Source organism: Entelurus aequoreus, linkage group LG04 (assembly GCF_033978785.1).
Source record: "Entelurus aequoreus isolate RoL-2023_Sb linkage group LG04, RoL_Eaeq_v1.1, whole genome shotgun sequence".
Classification (NCBI taxonomy): Eukaryota; Metazoa; Chordata; class Actinopteri; order Syngnathiformes; family Syngnathidae; genus Entelurus; species Entelurus aequoreus.
In genome coordinates this window covers 51,265,813-51,285,349 of record NC_084734.1, presented here as the reverse complement: position 1 = coordinate 51,285,349, position 19,537 = coordinate 51,265,813, and the positions used below count along the sequence as shown (strand labels likewise).

At 45.3% G+C, this 19,537-nt stretch overlaps 2 protein-coding genes across 9 annotated transcripts in view; one reads left to right on the top strand and one right to left on the bottom strand.

Annotated features, from left to right (window-relative positions):
- The window catches only part of cep43 (centrosomal protein 43), a 4,810-nt gene extending 330 nt beyond the window's left edge, over nt 1-4,480 (bottom strand). Inside the window, exons 1-11 of one of the 4 annotated variants that reach the window (XM_062043632.1) lie at nt 4,126-4,480; nt 1,862-1,915; nt 1,725-1,779; nt 1,529-1,617; nt 1,316-1,453; nt 1,039-1,083; nt 749-945; nt 587-693; nt 438-497; nt 306-339; nt 143-230 (exon numbers count right to left, since the gene is read on the bottom strand). In XM_062043632.1, coding sequence (XP_061899616.1) covers nt 143-230; nt 306-339; nt 438-497; nt 587-693; nt 749-945; nt 1,039-1,083; nt 1,316-1,453; nt 1,529-1,617; nt 1,725-1,779; nt 1,862-1,915; nt 4,126-4,209 — 951 coding nt within the window. In that variant the 5' untranslated portion in view covers nt 4,210-4,480. Of the gene's footprint in view, nt 1-142; nt 231-305; nt 340-437; nt 498-577; nt 694-748; nt 946-1,038; nt 1,084-1,315; nt 1,454-1,528; nt 1,618-1,693; nt 1,780-1,861; nt 1,916-4,125 lie in introns of those variants that run through there. The other 3 variants (XM_062043631.1, XM_062043630.1, XM_062043633.1) reach the window with 3 other exon arrangements.
- A 586-nt stretch (nt 4,481-5,066) lies between these two features.
- Nucleotides 5,067-19,364, top strand: kidins220b (kinase D-interacting substrate 220b). Of its 5 annotated transcripts, none has more exons than XM_062045187.1 (28): nt 5,067-5,237; nt 5,919-6,074; nt 6,165-6,263; nt 6,386-6,484; nt 6,554-6,652; nt 6,732-6,833; nt 6,904-7,002; nt 7,069-7,266; nt 7,353-7,451; nt 9,747-9,845; nt 9,921-10,019; nt 10,157-10,334; nt 10,408-10,572; nt 12,098-12,277; nt 12,358-12,523; nt 13,134-13,285; nt 13,351-13,640; nt 13,710-13,850; nt 13,919-14,257; nt 14,449-14,593; nt 14,756-14,918; nt 14,996-15,174; nt 16,438-16,673; nt 16,917-17,030; nt 17,211-17,348; nt 17,425-17,523; nt 17,598-17,828; nt 17,922-19,364. In XM_062045187.1, the coding sequence occupies exons 2-28, from the start codon at nt 5,943-5,945 to the stop codon at nt 19,047-19,049; spliced, it is 5,169 nt and encodes a 1,722-aa protein (XP_061901171.1). In that variant the 5' UTR covers nt 5,067-5,237; nt 5,919-5,942; the 3' UTR covers nt 19,050-19,364. The 5 variants fall into 5 exon arrangements, with proteins under 5 accessions (XP_061901171.1, XP_061901170.1, XP_061901173.1 ...); XM_062045186.1 differs by having other exon boundaries at nt 17,199-17,348; XM_062045189.1 differs by lacking the exon at nt 16,917-17,030.
- Nucleotides 19,365-19,537: the final 173 nt, after the last annotated feature.

Here is a 19,537-nt window from a genome sequence, read left to right as displayed (position 1 = left end):
AAGGGTGAAGTGTCTTGCTCAAGGACACAACGGACGTGACGAGGTTGGTAGTAGGTGGGGATTGAACCAGGAACCCTCAGGTTGCTAGCGCAGCCACTCTCCCAACCGCGCCACGCCGTCCTCATAACTAGGGCGTGATCACCTTTTCGCTGTTATCGGGTCCCTCAATGGAAACCTCCTCGATGTCCTCGCTGATGCTCAGCTCGCTCTTGTAGAGATCAGACCGATTGCTAAAACACACGTTTTAAAAACATTTGAGATAGAAGAAATGTTTATTGGTTCCTCAAAAAAACTTTTTAAAGTACCTGTTGAAGTCGTCGTCATATTCAACATCGTCCTCTGTGGGGACACAAACAATGTTTACACTTTTCAGACAAGGAAATACTTCCCAGGAGCCTTTGTTTGGGTTCATGTCTTACTTAAATGCAGAGACTCACCTGGATCAGCTTTGCTGCAGACCTTGTGGTCTCGGAATTCTTTCCCTCTGGAATTTGATGCTGTTAGGAGACAACGTTTATTTTTATTTGGACAAACGGATAAAGTGAGACATCGCTTGCAGTGGGAAGCTGAAAATGACCCGTCTGACTGTGAATATTTTCTGATGCGCATCCTCCTTCTCCTCCCTCTGGTATCTGTGTCGCCTCTGCCAACAAGACTGGTGGACGCTGCCTGCTTCCGCCAGTGTCCCCCTGCCTGAAATACCACCATTAGAGCACATCAACAACACAGAGAGGACAAAGGTCCTCACCAGCCATAGGTCTTCTGGGGTTTAGGCTTAGGGTCATCAAAAAAGGAATCATCCTTATCCTGGTGCTCCTCCATGTCCCCGTCTACATCCACGCCCAAGCGCAGGTCAGGAGCTAAAGACATGGGCCTGCTGTCCACCTCCTTAACGGGTTCGCAGTCCTGCTGCTCCTCTTCCTCGCCACCAGAGATGGCGACCTGCTGAGGTGCACACATAAAGCAAAGCAGAATCATTATGAGCTGACGGGGGATGTGGGAATATTGTCCTTTTGGTGTCACATTATGCACACAGACCTTGTTGACAGGTGGAGAAGTGATTCTGTCCTCGTCCAACACCACCTGAAAGACGAGAGTGTAATGACGTCAGCAACACTCACAGGATAGAGAAAAGAATCGTTAGCACAGCTATCATCAACTTTCTGCTACCTGAGTGAGTTTCGCCGTCGAGACCCATAAGCTTCAAGTAGGAAAAAAAGCTCTCCCCACTTCTAGTTACCATGTGTCCAAGACACGCTAAAGTTAACACTAAGTCAGCAGTGATGAAACAAAATTAGGTCAATGATAACATCACCTCAGCGGCCATGATGGACGTGACTTTGTGCCGCCCTCGTCGGACGAGCTCCAGTAGCACAGGTGAGTTAGTGTTCAGCTCTGCCTCCAACAGGCCGAGTTCGCTGCAGAGCAACTGACGACTGTCCAGACCACTCAGCTGTTCGCAAACACAAACAGAATGTGATGGCGTCATTATGTCACAGTGCTATGATGTCACATGGTGGAGTCTCACCGTGTTGATCTCCGGCTGGAAAACGGCCAGGCTAAAGTCGAGATGAAACACTCGCAGGAAGTCCACAATGAGACTGGCCACCAGACGACCTGTTGACACATAAGCAGTCAGGACCCGAGCATGTCAGTGAGTCACATGACCATTGGTGAAAAATAAAAGACCAACTTAGAAGAAGTTTCTCAAAGAACCAGCTGACCATCTTTGGTGTTGAGACATTTCTTTAGGTTGTCATTGACCAACGGTGTCTTGTTCTGAGTACATAAGAACAGCAAAATGTCATCAGAACCAAGAAAAACAAGATATCCTCAAACACACGTGGAAGTTAGCCGTCACCTCCAGACGATCCTGCTCCTCCAATGCCAGAAACACAGCAGCCCTCATCTCCGCCTACAAACAAAACAAGAAAACTATGAATTATCCATTTTTAAATGTCAAGGCCACTTGCAGCACTGAACAGAGCCATTCCTTGGCATTAACGGTATTGACAAAACAAAGCATGACATCTTCCAAACATAAGCATCATCCAAAGGTAATAAGAAGCGCGGTTGCACATTTATGTGATAAAACTAGAGATCCACAAATTATCAGCGCTGATATTCTTATTTCTTTTTACAACTACAACAGAACTCCATCAGCAGATACAATACATACACATTAAATACTAATATTTAGTATATAATAAATTATTAGTGAAGTGGATAAGTTATAACCACTGCTCATCAGCCTGTCTGCCCCGCTTGTGAAGAGTTGCCTTTTTTTTTCCCACCGCAGTCCTTTTGCGGCCACGCCACCCCACTCCTTCTCCCTTTCTCTACTTCTTGCAATGTTGGTCGCTTGTACACAATGTTTATTGTTCTTAAATTTCAAAGCTTCCATTTTTTTGTTGGGAATTCCAAGTTTTGTTCTTCTTATCTCTTGTCCTCTCTTATCGTTTTTGTTTTCGTCCTCTGTCAGCAGCACTCGCAGCGTGGGCTCATTAAAGAAGTGTGTAGAGTTTCATGTTCCGTGATTTAATCAAATAACGTGACAGAGCGGTAGAAGATAGATGGACGGATAACTGGACAGAGATGGATGGACATGAAGATGACATAAAATATATTTCTGCCAAAAATGTTTGCTTTGTGTAAATATATTGAGGCCGCGGATGGCCGCCACGGCACTATGCTCTCTCATACTTGTTGCATTTTTTTTCTTTGCATTTAACAAAGAGAGCGCAGTCTACCAAGTCAAATTCCCTGTGTTTTAAATATACTTGGCAATAAAGACGATTCTGACCCTGAATAGGAGACTTATTATAAGGAAAGGGGAGCAGGTACCAGCTAAAACAATTATGTAAACCAGCTTAAAAAATCTCATCTATAAACTACGTGAAGGACCCTGGAATTGATTTTATTTAAGTGTCCGCAATATTTCAGGGTTCCTCACGCGGGAACCTTACAACAGGGGTGTCAAACGTAGGGCCCCCGAACAGGTTTTATCCAACCCGCGGGATGAGTTTGCTAAGTATAAAAATTTCCTGAAATTTTTTTAAGAAAGAAACTGCTGTTCTAAATGTGTCCACTGGATGTCACAATAGCAACTATTTGCATCTTTGTAGATGATGCTACATATGTAAAAAAAAAAAAAAAAAAAAAACAACCACATGATGTTAGTGCACCAGTCAAGGAAAATGATCAAACAACATAAATAACATCCTGTAATTGGATTTTGATATAATTTTTTATCTTGATAGATTAAAAATTAACACCAATGAGTTTACATTTTCACATAATTTATTCAGAAAGTATAAATAACAACAAATAAAGAATAGAATACTATTAACCACAACATGTAAATGTAAAAAAAAAACAGCAACAGTATGATTTGTATATTTTCAGAATGTACTTGTTCTATTTTTAAACAAAGAAAACAATCTGAAGTTGTCTTTATTTTTAAGTTATCGTGCCGTGATTTAGTAGATTTTTCTCCATGTGGCCCCATAGACTGCTATAAAATGGTGTAAAATTGAGTAAATGGCGAGTTAGTGTGACGTAGAGAAATCCCATAATTATATTAATTTTCCCAGGAGATTTGCCATATTTTGAAATGCAAATGTTGATGCCTCTCTGACCTGCAGCATTAGACACACATGATAAAAGCATTTGTGAAATCCCTGATGTTGTTTGGTGCGAAATTAACCACAACATTAGCGCTTCATAAAACACTATGTCTGGTCCAACGTTTCCTAAAGAAGAATGCTAACAAACAATTTAAAGTCGTGTCCAGCTGTTTACATACAATCCATGTTTAAATAACTTTTACTGCAAATTAATATCGGTTCCAAATATCGGTTATCGGCCTCATTGACTACTACTAATAATAGTAGTAATAGCCCTAAAAAAAACATATCGGTCGATGTCTTCTAAAAACGTTAACAAAAGGTACAGTTTGGACAGTACAGTTGAATACTTTACCGTTCTAAACTAAGTAAGCTGACACCGTTGAAGGTATTATTAAAAAAGAGTGATGAGTGTTAAGTCACTGGTCCACTTTAGCCTAGCCTGCTAACTGCATATTTGCTACACAAAAGTGGCGACATTACGGTGGAATGCACGGACCTTGAGCTTGTTTAGAACTCCGTTGTTTTCCAAGTTCTGGATGAGAAGATCCCTCAGCTCAGTGTCGTCTTCTGCAGCAGACATCTTCACACAAGCAGCTAATTGCTAGCTGTTAGTTGCTGTCAACACAAAACTAAAAAAAGTGAAGTCTTCTTCTATTCGATAAAAACGCTGAGATGGCTTGTTTGCGCCATCTGTTGGCGTAGTGAAGAAGCCCAATCGCAACCAATAAGAAAGCAGACCCTTTAAAAGCCCAAAACAATCCGTCAGACATAAAGACGTAAAAGTTATTCCATTTTAGTAGGATGGAAACGAGCAAGGTTGTCTTTGTGTGTTGTCTTTATGCCCTCTATCGTCCTTACAGAACAAAGAGATAAGGAAAAATCTGCGTTTTGCACTTTGATCTTATTAACATGGCGACACATTCAATCTTGACATTGATCGCGGCGAGAATACACGTGATTTTAATGTGTCTTGAATATACTGTAAGGTGGCGAATTAACTATTAAGATCTTGAATGTTGAACTTCAATTATGGAGGAAACACGTACACCCCCTAGGGTCAGATTTTTCTATTGTTCCATTAGCCCAAAACCTATTTTTAATTAGAGTTGAAATGTGATTAACGCCGAGAAATTCGAGAATGCTAATGTTGAAATGGTTCTATATGCAGTCCATCAATAGTGTAGACGTATAATTTGTAAAGAGCCTCATTGTGGCCAATATCTGAAGTCTTTCAAAATAAACTATTAAGTCGTCACAATGAACCCGAATGACTTTGCAACTATTCAGACAATATTAATTTACTAACAAGAACAATTATAGATGCATACAAGCGGAGAAAAACAACAACAATATTTTTTGATGAAGTTGCCAAGCGACAAACCCTGTTGATGCTCTTATTTTGTCAGCAGTAAAACGGAAATGTGTGTGTAACTAGTGCTACCTTGATGTGCGTATCGTCTTCATCAAGATGGCTGCTGTTGTTTGGGATGAAGAATGATCTCTGCCTGACATCCATCAACAAAAACTCCAGCCAGCACGTCAACATCTTCCACAATCCCGACCGGACCGAACCTGACCACCTGAACCCAAACTTCGTGATTTGTTCTGGTAAACACGATCAATTTCTTATCGTGACATTCCTCAGCATCATATCAAAGTTTGATTGACACTTGGCACGTCGAGCATGATAAAACGCTTCTGGTACATTATTGTAAAACGTGTGTTTCTGTGCTGTTATTCAATCTTTTTACGACCCACCGTCATAGAATCAGCTCGAAGGTTATTCCTCTGCGACGTAAACGGCAATGACCTTAAGCAATTATGAGACATTTTGTTGAGCTTTAAAATCCATTATCCAACAAATATGATCTGCGAATGTCACCAAATGTATTAGATATCATTTGACATGTTTTTTCTGTCTGAAGGCCGTGAGCCGTCTGTTTCCATGGCAACTGCAAAAGACTGTCTTCATGCTTTAAAATGGCATCTTACAAATTGGACACACGAGAAACAAGAAAATGCCTTTTTTTTAAATTATGAGATATTATTAATTACATTATTTTGATTACATAAACATAATTTATGCATGAGATCAAACGGGTAACGTTGCCACTGAAAATAATAATCGTTGAATCGATGTGTTCACTGTATGCTTGTGCAAAAGATGATTATAATGTGTAGACAGGTGTTTAGATGGATGACGTCATCTGAAACAGAAAGCCAGCCTATGCCATCAGCGGCCAGCAGGGAGCGCAGTGACAGCGTGTCGTTGTTTGTGTACACCTGCAGGAGACGCAGTGACAGACCACCAACATGGACACCACCACGTCCATCAAGATGACCACGCTGGCCATCCAGAACCTGTTTAGCTACGTAGAGGAGGAAAACCTGACGGCGCTTCGGGCTCATCTGGACCGCTTTAATGAAGTGGACGGACGCAGCGATGTATGTGCTCGCTCTCACTCTAATGCTCGAAACTAGCACAGGGAGTGCGGTCTGTGTTGCAATTTTGTTGTTGTCTTTGGCCATCCACAGAATGGACAGACGCCGCTGATGCTGGCGGCCGAGCAGGGCAGCCTGGACATCGTGCAGGAACTCATCAGGCGAGGAGCCAATGTCAACCTGGACGATGTGGTGAGCGAAACAAACGCATACTCATGCAGTCAAGACGGTCTTAGCTGTGTGGGGGATGGGTGGAGCGTGGTTGCCAGGCAACAAGAGGTCTGTCGTCATGGTAACCGTGTGTATGTTGTCAGGATTGCTGGTCGGCACTGATCTCGGCCGCTAAGGAGGGTCACGTGGAGGTGGTGAAGGAGCTGCTGGAGAACAGCGCTTACATTGAGCATCGCGACATGGTGCACTTCCTGTCTGATCAGCCAATCACACACCTGTAGTCGTGTTATAATGATCTGCTTGTGTGACAGGGAGGGTGGACGGCACTGATGTGGGCGGCTTACAAAGGTCGCATTGAAGTCACCAAAGTGCTGCTGGAGGAGGGGGCCAACCCCAACACCACTGGGCAGGTAACTCACCTGTCTGTTTTCAGAGCAGTCACATGGTCATCAACATTACGGCACGTTTTGATGCTGGTTGTCCATGCAGCAATACAGCGTGTATCCCATCATCTGGGCGTCGGGACGGGGACACGCCCACATCGTCAAACTGTTGTTGGAGGGCGGAGCCAAAGTCAACTGTTCTGACAAGGTGGGGAGAGAAACACACATGTTAGTTTAGTTCACACTCACTTTATTGTGTATGTTTGTTTGTGTGAAAGTATGGGACCACTCCTTTGATCTGGGCGTCCAGGAAAGGACATATTGACTGCGTCATGCACCTGCTGGAGAACGGTGCAGATGTCGACCAGGAGGGGGCGGTAAGCTGGCAGTCAGCAGGCTGCACGCTGTAAAAAGTGTTTGCTGACATATTTCTGTGTAAACAGAACTCCATGACGGCTCTGATCGTGGCGGTGAAGGGCGGCTACACGGATGTGGTAAAGGAACTTCTGAAGAGGAACCCAAACGTTAACATGACCGACAAAGATGGCAACACAGCACTGATGATTGCCGCCAAGGAGGGCTACACTGAGATCGTGCAGGACCTGTTAGACGCCGGCACTTACGTCAACATCCCCGATCGAGTGAGATGCCGCAACCCTGCATAGCTCCATCAAGCAACAATCTTTGTTTTAACGGTCACACTCTGTGTTCGTGTGTGTGCGTGCAGAGCGGCGACACGGTGCTGATCGGAGCGGTGAGGGGGGGTCACGTAGAGATCGTCAGAGCTCTGCTGCACAAATACGCCGACATTGACATCAGAGGACAGGTGAGCAGCCATCATGTGACCTTGCAGGCAGGGCCGTCATATAGGGGGAAAGGTGATGACAATTCCAAGGGCCTACAGCCCACAAGGGCCCACACAAAATGATTATTCGTACACTAAACTAATATGTATTCATACTAATGAATCCGAAATAAAACAAAGCCCCAGGTCATACAATATTGTAATTTTGAATATTTCAATAACCCCCTTGCCCCTTCTTAAAAAATATTTAATCCACACCGCAGTTCGTTCTTCCTGGTTGTTTCCATGTTTCTTCCTCATCGCCATTAAATGAGCGAGAGCGAACTCCAGCAGATTAGGATGCCCCGCAAATAGCGAGGCCAGGAGTAGGAGCAGCAGAGCAGGGGCCCAAGACACCAAAAACGTTTTGGTGAGAGAGTAAAACTACCCAGGTTTGAAACAATTAGCCTACTTATTCATTAATTTAATGTCTGTAACATTACCTTTGATGGGTACGTATGCTGGACTCTGTAGCCTCCGTTAGCTGTCATCTGGCCGCGCTATACTCTGGACAAGTCGCCAGTTCCAAAAAAAAAAAGTCGCCATTTCGTTGTTGAACAACGTGTTTCACACATATCCCTGTCAAACAGTGCTCCAGTATGCGCCCATTCAGAGGCTGCATTGAATTGTATTATGACGCATTCCAGTTCTACTCAGTAATTAATAATTGCTGAATAATTACTAAGTAATTATTGATTATGAGCATCTGATGAAGGTCAGTCCCATTACCGTGTTCAATGCGGTCTTGTTAAATTGGTTATTAGTGCATGGACATTTGAATCACGTAAATAGAAAAATGTTAAATGTAAAAGATTTGTTGTTGTTGTTGTTGTTTTATTTCATAGCTATATAAAATTTAAAAAACACCATTATAGCTGACATCAACAAAGTAAAAAAAGACTATTTAGAATTTGGGACAGTTTTACACTGACTTTTTGTCTCAAGTTCCCTCCGGGGATTAATAAAGTATTTCTTATTCTGATAACATTACCTGTGACTGTTGCAGGGGGATAAAGGGCGTTTAACAAACTGAAACTAGTTAAGAAGTATCTCAGATCCACAACAAGCCAAGAGAGGCTAAATAACCTTGCTATAATAATATAATATATAGGTATATATTGTATACTGTATATATAATATGTAAATATTACATATTTTATATTGGTACTATGATACATTTTTGGTCTACTTTATACCTGCATTATCCTTTCCATCCTTACCCTTTCCATCCTTTGTAACTGAGCTACTGTGTGGAACAATTTCCCTTGTGGATCAATAAAGTTTGTATAAGTCTAAGTCTAGACTGACAAAAGTCAGCTAAGCCGACAATTGGACTTCAAAGACGTCATCAGCAAATTTACAAACAAAAAGGCAATGAACAAACAAGCCAATTTAAACTTCAATTAAGGTTAGCTGAGACTTGGTGTTTTTGATATTTGTTTTATAACGACGTATTCCATGTGCTCTTTATTTTACTTGCCCATTTAAGCTAAATGCTACATATTTACCTGTGGACTATCTTGAGCCAAGACACTTGTTTTTTTGCATGTCAGTGCTTGAATGTTAAATACAATAAAATACCCCCCACCAGTTTGAGTGGTTATTTGAAAATGTATTTTCAATCAGAGGTGTAATATCATTTTGCAAATCAGTAAAATGAGAATAAGACAACTAACAATATATAATTTACATAATAATACTCAGAGTTGTTAGGTCAGTAATCGTAAGAAAGGAAACAAATTGGGTTTATCACACAAGGCAGCATCAAGAACACTGACAAACAACAAAATTGAAGGTGGCAATGAATGGAGTAAATAGAGGGGTGTTCTGTCGATATCTGCTACCCATCGATGTCTAGTCCGCAACAATACTTAGCATGCGCACTCGTACAAAAAGCAGCTGCCTTATGTACAAGTAAGTAGAGATTTGTATCTTCTGACCAGCAAACAAATAGACAATTACAGCGTAAGAAAGTTCACATTTTATGTTAACTCATCGAAAGCTCAAACAAAAAGAAGCTTCCTCATCTGCCTCGTGTACAAGGAAGTAGTAATTTTAAATTATGTTTCTTGTATTGTATCTTCTGACCACTAAGCATGTAGACAATTACAGCGTGAAAAAGATGCTGGTAGTTTTTTTCTAGGACGCAGCCAAATTCGACAGACCAGGGGCCCACACCGATATTCTTTCAGGGTGCCCAGAATTCCTAGCAGTGCCCCTGCTTGCAGGTCCACACAAATGACGATGAAGATGCCGATGAAGATAATGTGTTTTCAGGAGTGTAAGACGGCACTCTACTGGGCAGTGGAGAAAGGCAACGCCACCATGGTGAGGGACATCCTGCAGTGCAACCCTGACACAGAGATGTGCACCAAGGTGAGACACGCCCACTGACACACCTCCTGCACAAGTGACCAGGAAGTCACAGCCCACATTCTCTTTCTGCCACAGGACGGCGAGACACCTTTGATCAAAGCCACCAAGATGAGGAGTGTGGAGATCGTGGAGCTGCTGCTCGATAAAGGAGCCAAAGTGTCTGCCGTGGACAAAGTGAGAATCCTTAACAGTAAAAGTCACAATATAATCACTTCCTGCATCTCCAGCAGTTTATTGGTTTGACCAAAATCCAACATTTGCTGAGCACTAAAGTGACATTTAGTCTGCGTCTCCCTGCCTGTCTGTCTCAGAAAGGAGACACACCTCTCCACATCGCCATCCGGGGGCGCAGCCGCCGTCTGGCCGAGCTCCTCCTGAGAAACCCCAAAGATGGCCGCCTGCTGTACCGGCCCAACAAGGCGGGAGAGACGCCGTACAACATTGACTGCAGCCACCAGAAAAGCATTCTCACGCAGATCTTTGGAGCCCGTACGTCCCTTTGCTAGGCCGCCGCCGCAATCGAGCCTGTTCAGCCATCGCTCAAAATCTCCTCCTCCCACAGGTCACCTGTCTCCCACTGAGTCAGATGGAGACATGTTGGGCTACGACCTCTACAGCTCCGCCCTTGCTGACATCTTGAGCGAGCCCACCATGCAGCCCCCCATCTGTGTAGGCCTGTACGCCCAGTGGGGCAGCGGCAAGTCCTTTCTGCTCAAGAAGCTGGAGGGTGAGCGCGCACACACACACTCGCTCACATGTGAACACACACTCACACACATACCGTATTTTTCGGACCATAGGGCGCACCGAATTAAAAGGCGCACTGCAGATGAGCGGGTCTATTCAGGTTTATTTTCATACAAAAGGCGCACCGGATTATAAGGCGCATTGAAGGGGTCATATTATGATTTTAAAACACTATCTTGTGGTCCACATAACATGTGATGGTGGTTCTTTAAAGTGTTGCATAGATTATGTTTTGTAGACCATCTTAATGGGGTGGCATGGCTCGGTTGGTAGAGCGACCGTGCCAGCAACTTGAGGGTTCCAGGTTCGATTCCTCCTTCCGCCATCCTAGTCACTGCCGTTGTGTCCGTGGGCAAGACACTTAACCCACCTGCTCCCAGTGCCACCCACACTGGTTTAAATGTAACTTAGATATTGGGTTTCACTATGTAAAAGCGCTTTGAGTCACTAGAGAAAAGCGCTATATAAATATAATTCACTTCACTTCACTTCACTTAAAGTAGCTTTTTGAACATCTCTTCAGGATGCGCCGTTTGGTGGGCGCTCTTATTTACATGGCTCACCTTCGAGAGCGTCTTCTCCCCGTCATCTTTGTTGTAGCGGTATGGCGTGCAAGGACGGGAGTTGAGGAAGTGTCAAAAGATGGAGCTAACTGTTTTAATGACATTCAAACTTTACTTAAATCAATAACGGAACTGCATCTTCTCATCCGTGGCTCAATAATGCAACATCAATGCCGGAAATGTGTCCCGTGAAAAATCGTCCGACCAGAACTCTCTAATAACTAAAGTTCAGTAGGTGAATTATGTAAACCCACTACAGTTTTTAGCGCTTTGATAGCTAGTCTACTGACAGATATAAGTAAGAACTTTATGCTACTTTATATTAGAAATGGCAACAGCGGAAGATGAATGCCACATAATAAGGTATAGAAAAAGAAGAAGCTTATGACTACGGTGTCTGCACGGACTACAATGGCAGATGCGCGCACATTTTCAGAATGTATGCAGATCCCAAATACACATAAACAGGTACCAGAAGGTAAGAAAAGTTGGTTTTGCATAATATTGCGAAACAAAACGGCAGGGAGTATGTCTGCTAATAGGTGCCATTTTGCAGTCCTTATACATGCACCATAATAAGACTTGTATGTTTAATGCGCTTTATGCGGTGCGGCTTCATAGTTTACTGAAGTCGTACTAAAAACATTTTGACTGATTTTTGAGCGCCGTGTGTAATGTTCTATATTCTCAATAGAACATTTAAAGTTTTGGTGTTGTTTACTGGCGTTATCTTGCAGTTTACACGTATCTCTTCTGTATGACTGCTATCTACTGGTCACACTTATCATTACACCATGTACCAAATAAAATTGATTCGCGGTTGTACATTAGGCACACCGTGTTATAAGGCACACAGTCGATTTTTGATAAAATGAAAGGATTTTAAGTGCGCCTTACTGTCCGAAAAATATGGTACACACATCACACGCTCTTCCCCTTCAGATGAGATGAAGACATTTGCGGGGCAGCAGATTGAGCCGTTGTTTCGGTTGTCTTGGCTGGTGGTCTTTCTCTCTTTGCTTGTCTGCGGATCAGTTGCCACTGTGCTTGGCTTCACCTTTGACCCCAGGCTAGCCATGGCCGTCTCCCTCAGCCTGTTGGCCCTGCTATACCTTTTCTTTGGTGAGGTCCACGCAATCATACTGTCCTGTTTCCTATTTCTACATCTCTTGTGACGTTATGGTCTGGATGGCTTTCTGTAGTGGTGGTTTACTTTGGCGGCCGCCGTGAGGGTGACAACTGGAACTGGGCGTGGCTTCTCAGCAGCCGTTTGGCCCGCCATGTCGGCTATTTGGAGCTCCTCCTCAAGCTGATGTTTGTCAACCCGCCAGAACTGCCGGAGCAAAGCACTAGAGCTCTGCCTGTCAGGTATGGATAGTTAAATAATGTTACACCTGTCAGGTAACATGCAGGGTTAAACTATGTTTAATCAGGTAACACGCAGGGTTAAGTTATGTTTTACTTGTCAAGGAACATGTAGGGTTAAACTATGTTTCATCAGATAACACACAGGGTTAAATGATGTTTCACTTGTCAAGTAACATGCCTGCTTTAACTATGGTATACCTGTCAGCTAACCCGCAGGGTTAAATGATGTTTCACCTGTCATGTAACATTTGGGGTAAAGTATGTTGCACCTGCCAGGTAACACACAGGGTTAAATGATGTTTCACCTGTCAGGTAACATGTAGGGTTAAATAATGATTCACATGTCAAGTAACACACAGGGATAAATGATGTTTTACCTGTCAGGTACATGTAGGTTTAACCTATTTTGCACCTGTCAAGTAACACACAGGGTTAAATGATGTTGCCTCTGTCAGGTAACACACAGGGTTAAATGATTTTTCACCTGTCAGGTAACATGTAGGGTTAAATAATGTTTCACATGTCAGGCAACACGCAGGGTTAAATGATGTTTCACCTGTCAGGTACATGTTAAGATAAACTATTTTGCACCTGTCCCGTGTGTTTTCAGGTTTCTGTTTACAGATTATAATCGACTGTCAAGCGTTGGAGGCGAGACATCCATGGCTGAAATGATCGCCACACTGTCTGATGCTTGTGAGAGAGAGTTTGGATTCCTAGCAACACGCCTCTTCAGAGTGTTTAAGACTGAGGAGACACAAGGTACAAACAAACAAACAAACAAACGCACATGCACACTCACACATTGTGTCACTGTGTGTGTTCAGGAAAGAGCAAGTGGAAGAAGACGTGTTGTGTTCCGTCCTTTGTGCTCTTCGCATTGGTGATGGCGTGCTTTGTCAGTGGCATGGCACTGCTGGCCATCTTTCGCGTGGACAGCGAGAACCAGACCGTGAACGGCATGCTGATGGCTCTGGGTAGCGTGGTGGGCGTGGCTCTGCTGCTGAACTGCCGCACATGGTGGCGGGTGTCCGACTCGGTGATGAACTCGCAGAGGAAGAGGCTGCACAGCGCCGCCAACAGGATGCACAGGTTGAAGAGCGAAGGCTTCATGAAGGTGAGAACAAGACCCTCCATGGTGTCTGCGTGAAGAACAGACCGGTCTAAAAGCCAACATGTCCTTCAGGTCCTCAAGAACGAGGTGGAGCTCATGGCCAAAATGGCAAAGACCATTGACGGTTTCACGCAGCACCAAACCAGGCTGGCGGTCGTCATCGACGGACTGGACTCGTGCGAACAGGACAAAGTTCTGCAGATGCTCGACACGGTGAGATGACAGCACTTTATTTTCAAAGGATAACAGAAAGACTCATGTGCAGCAGTGCTGCCCCGCAGGTCCGAGTCCTGTTCTCCAAAGGGCCCTTCATCTCCATCTTTGCCAGCGACCCGCATATCATCATCAAGGCCATCAACCAGAACCTTAACAGCGTTCTGCGGGACTCCAACATCAACGGACATGACTACATGAGGAACATCGTCCACCTGCCTGTCTTCCTCAACAGCAGAGGTCTGTCCAGCGCCAGGAAGATGTGCGCCGCCGCCACCACTGTCACGCCGGGTAATGGGGACGCCGCTCCTGCTGATGGTTGGCACGAGGAGTTGGACAGGAAACTGTCTCAGCACAGTTTGGGAGAACTGACCAAGTTTGGAAGCAAGACCACCCTCAACCGCCGGGTGTGTGTGTGTGTGTGTGTGTGTGTGTGTGTGTGTGTGTGTGTGTGTGTGTGTGTGTGTGTGTGTGTGTGTGTGTGTGTGTGTGTGTGTGTGTGTGTGTGTGTGTGTGTGTGTGTGTGTGTGTGTGTGTGTGTGTGTGTGTGAGTGTGTGTGCATGCGTGTGACCTCCGACCTGTGTTGTGTGTGTGCAGGACACATACCGGCGACGCCATGTTCAGCGATCAGTGACTCGTCAGATGTCGTTTGATTTGACCAAGCTGATGGTGACTGAAGACTGGTTCACTGACATCAGTCCTCAGACCATGAGGAGACTTCTCAACATCGTGTCTGTGACCGGTCAGTCATGTGATCAATCAATAACCATTGAGCCCATGAAGAAGAGAGCTCAGTTTGACCAGCGTCCTCACGTGATTGACAGGACCAACTTGAGTCTTGACATGTTTGTTATTATTGTCAGACTAAGCTGATGAAGGAACTGAGGTCATGTGATGTGTGCAGGTCGTCTGCTGAGAGCCAATCAGATCTCCTTTAATTGGGACCGCCTGGCGTCCTGGATAAACCTGACGGAGCAGTGGCCTTACAGGACGTCTTGGCTCATCCTGTACCTGGAGGAGAGCGACGGCGTCGCCGACCAGGTCGCGCTCAAAAACATTTATGAGAGGTCAGCGGTCACATCCTAGTGGGAGTTCAAATGTCACACCGACCAGCAAGTAGTCAAAGTTGCTTTCGTTTCTTCAGAGTTCTGAAGAACATTCCCACCACCAAAGATGTGGAACCTCTGCTGGAAATCGACGGAGACGTCCGCAGCTTTGAAGTCTTCTTGTCCTCACGGACTCCAGTTCTAACGGCCCGAGACATTCGGACCTTCCTGCCCTGCACCGTCAACTTGGACCCCAAACTCCGTGAAATCATTGCAGGTGTCTCCTTCTCCAACTCAATCTTCCTTCTCTTGTCCAGATGTGTCCTTCTCTTGTCCAGATGTGTCCTTGCCGTGTCCAGATTAGGGTTGTACGGTATACCGAAGTACCGCGATACTAATGAATCATAAAGGGTACTATACCGCCTCTAAAAAATACCGGTTCCCTTTTTTTTTTAAATAACAGGCATGACGGCACACCGTTGTCAAGATGTTACATTGCTGGTTTTACGAGCAGAGGAGCATGTTAGGCAGCGCACAATCCCGGTGTACTTAGGGCAGATAGTGTGTCAACAGAAAAGGGAGAATGGCCGCATTTTGGCTTAAAAACTAACGATATAGATGAAGCTATAACACTTAAACGCCGCTCCATAAGAGGTGCTTTAAACGTGGCTAGCGAGCTAGCGGCTAACGTCCATCTGCAGTCGGCAGTGTTTTAGCTACTCTTAAATCACTAATGCCTGCCTCCATGGCGACAAATAAACTACGTTTCTTACAAGTATCATCCCTGCATGACGAGGAATAGCAAAACATGCTTCACTACACACCGTAGGAGGATACAATAGCTAACAGACTAGCGCTTCTCAGTGTAAACATGGGTGGATCTACACCGGACTTTCACTGTAATGATACCAAGTACAAGAGCGTATCTAGTCGATACTGCAATGATTACATCAATATGTTTTTTCATCACAAAATCTTTTTTCCTTTTTTTAAAAAACAATTATATAAATGTTTATAAACTCAGGAAATACGTCTCGGGACACATGTGGACTTTAAATATGACCGAGGTATGATCGTATTACTACTTGGTATCGGGTCGATACCCAAATTTGTGGTATCATCCAAAACTAATGTAAAGCATCTAAACAACAGAAGAATAAGTGTTTATTACATTTTAACAGAAGTGTGGATAGAACAGTTAAAACAGAAAGGTAGCAGATATTAACAATAAATGAACAAGTAGATTAAAAATCCATTTTCTACAGTTTTTATCTCATAATTTTGACAAAATAAATGAATTAAAAGCCAAATTAGGAGCCTTTGTTTGCTTACTTACTACTAAAAGTGAAGTTGTCTGTTCACTATTATTAAGCCGTAAGATTTTTTGTTAAAATAAAGCCAATAATGCCTTTTTTGTGGTCCCCTTTATTTAGAAAAGTATCGAAATACATTTTGTTACCGGTACCAAAATATTGGTATCGGGAAAACCCTAGTCCAGATGTCTGCATGTCTTATCCAGATGTGTCTTTACCTTGTCCAGATGTCCGTGCAGCCCGGGAGCAGGTGAACATGGGCGGAGTCACATATCCGTCAATCCCGCTGCAGGATGCTCAGCCCCGCCCCACTTCCATGTTCAGTCAGGTTTCATCCACCTGCTCGCCCTCTGCCTCTTTTATCGGCCCCTTCAACCAGCCAGTAGGGGGCGTGGTCTCTCCGCCGCCTCACAGCAGCTACTACAGCGGCATGGCGGGACCACAGCACCCCTTCTATAACAGGGTGAGTCCTGGCCCTCACCCTCTCTCTCCCTCTAACACACACACACACCTGTTATTTAGGGGAGGAGCCTGAGAGTCAGGTGAGTTGTTTCACTAAAAAAAGGTAAGTCTGGTTGTTGTGACATCATCATGTTTTGTCTTTGTGTTGATTCAGCTCGTTCCAAAATGTGACCGTACGTCACTACACAGGAAGTGAGCAGTCGCTTGTTTGCATTTCATTTTCATTGTGTTGATTTTCTGCCAGCCATATTTTCCCCACCACCTTCACCAGCTGCCACGCCCCATCATGGCGTCCTACCCATCACACCTTGTTCCTCGTCTGCTCGTTAAAAGCTCCTTTCCCCGGGATGCCACTTCTGTAAGTACCTGTCAGCCATGACACACACAGGGCGTGCGGGACAGGGGGAGGAGTTTTCCTTTTTAAAATGTTTCCTACTTTATTTTCTATTTTCCAGCATGTACCTGTTTATTTCATGCAAAGAGCAATGATTTGTTTTTAAGATGCCAAGGTCACATTACACCACAGTGTCTCCTCCAGGGCTCCGCCTCTGTGGTGTCGGGGACTCCACCCACCCTCCTCAGCTCCATGACGACAGACGGCGTGTGCGAGCGCGTGCGTCACATTGAGGGCATTGACCAGAGCATGCTGACGGCGTACACGACCACCATCGGGAAGGTCAGTGATTGTTACGACCAGCGTGCGACGCTCTGTATCCCAAGCGTAAAGAATGATGTCATGTTTGTGCGCTTAGGCCAACGTCAATGGTCGAGTTCTGTCGCAGTGCAACGTGGACGAGCTCAAGAAGGAGATGAACATGAACTTTGGAGACTGGCAACTTTTTAGAGCCACGGTAAAGCGCCAAAACGCTCGCCACACTTACATGTCTTGACTGCCACGTGCTGACCTCATTTCCTGTGTCTGCAGGTGCTGGAAATGCGGCAAATAGAGAACCAAGTGCTGCACGAGGAGGCCGCCAGCGAGCAAGGCAGCATTGTCGCAGGTCTCCCTGAGGCGGGCCGGCGGGCTGGGGTTCCCCCCCGTACCGGCAACGCCCCCAACGACATGTCTCCAATGTACAGCTTCAGCCTGAGCTTTGAAGAGCTGAGCACGCTGGGCCTGGACGAGCCGCCACGTCATGCCAATGCACAATGGATGGTGAGTGAACTCAAGTTGGCTAACATTAGCATCAGAAGCTATGCCATTGCTGCTACACGCAAAGAACGATCCGTTGCTTGCATGCGTCCTCAGGTTGGACCTCAACGGACCAGCAGCATGACAAGCCTGAACTCACAGGAATCAAGCAACGACATTGTCAGGCTAACGGACAAGCAGCAGGCCGAGTACCGCGACGCTTACCAAGAGTACATTGCTCAGATGGCACAGCTGGAGGTGGGAGGTGGCAGCGGCAGGGAGAAGCTGGTCCAGCCTCAGCCCGGACACTTCATGACACCACCTTGCGAGGACAGGAGCAAGGAGGCTGCGGAGCCAGATGGACGAAAGTCGTTTAGCAAGAGGGCCGCTGTCAAAATAGCGAATGATAACACCGACTTTGCGGCCAACAGTGAAGCTCTGGATCCCATCAGAGAGGAAGATGAAAAGGGAGAACATGGATCCTCAAAATCCTTGCTGGCCCGCAAGACTTCCTCAGAAAGAGGTGGGCTTTTCCCGGATGTCGCTGACTTTAAGTCAAAGGCGAGTGGTGGTCTGCGCTACCAGAAGTTGACCAGTGACGACGATGAGTCCGAAGAGTCTGAGCTGCTGAAAGAGGGCAAAATGGCAGGAGACGCCAAGGCAGGCATGTGCTCGTTGGCTCTGAAGGGGAAGGACTACTTGTCTGATGCCACGCTGGACAAGAAGGACTCGTCAGACTCCGGCGTGCGCTCCAACGAGAGTTCTCCAAACCACTCGCTGCAGGACGAGGAGGCGGACCTGTCGCAGCTGGACAGGTCCAACTTGATCGAGCTGGATGATGATGGTGGCGCCAGGAAGCGCGGCCTTCCCGCCGATCTCCAGGATGCTGCCGTGACCCGCATGTCCATCTGCTCCGAGGACCAGTGCAGCCTGCTGGCCACCAGCCCGGACGACACCTGGTCTGGTTCCAAGAGCTGGAACCTCAACCACACGCCCAGCAGCGTCACGCTCAACAACAACACCAACACCCAACAGGGGGAGCAGCAAACACCCCACACCTCTGCTCCCTCCACCGACATAATCGACCCACTCACATCCACTGCCCCCACCCGGCCCGGTCCCAATAACGAGAACGTGCGAGTGGTCCACCTGAAGAGGGGCCTGAAGCCCGGAGACCCACCCGAGGTGTGCACCATGTCAGCAGACGCCGTCGCCTTTGGTGAGGAGCGTGAAAGCATCCTGTGACCCTTCTCCGTCAGCCAATCACAAGCCTGTAACTTCATGTGACTTGCGTCTGTGTCTAGATGCATGCTAACTGTCAAATTAGCGCTTGATGTCGTATTTATTTGGATGTTTAAAAAAGCAACAAAAAAATGTTTGTTAGCGTGTTTACAAAAGCATGTGTATGACAGCTGATCAGACCGGCCTTAGATAAACTCCTCTTTTAAACATGTTTTAATGTCTGAAATGTTGACAAGTAAAGTATGAGATGTCAAGTGATAGAATAAATCTGCTCTAATGGAATAATAGAGTATGTGCATGATAAAGAATTAAATAAGTGAATGCTGCTTCCTGTTTGATTGTGATAAAGGGGTTCAAGTTTCGAGATAACATGAATACATATTTCGTATACGCTACATTTCTCTGTATGTTAGCTCAGGGTTCCCCAACCTTTTTCCCGGTTTAATGTATTATGTTCACGGACCGGCTTTCTACATGTGGCAGATAATAGC

What these genes read in the sequence shown, in the direction of transcription:
- kidins220b (XM_062045186.1), top strand. Translation starts at nt 5,943, where the DNA reads ATGGACACCACCACGTCCATCAAGATGACCACGCTGGCCATCCAGAAC. An exon ending in ACCCCAACACCACTGGGCAG is followed by an intron (nt 6,653 to 6,731) that starts GTAACTCACCTG and finishes TTGTCCATGCAG; the next exon opens with CAATACAGCGTGTATCCCAT. An exon ending in TTCCCCGGGATGCCACTTCT is followed by an intron (nt 17,031 to 17,198) that starts GTAAGTACCTGT and finishes ATTACACCACAG; the next exon opens with TGTCTCCTCCAGGGCTCCGC.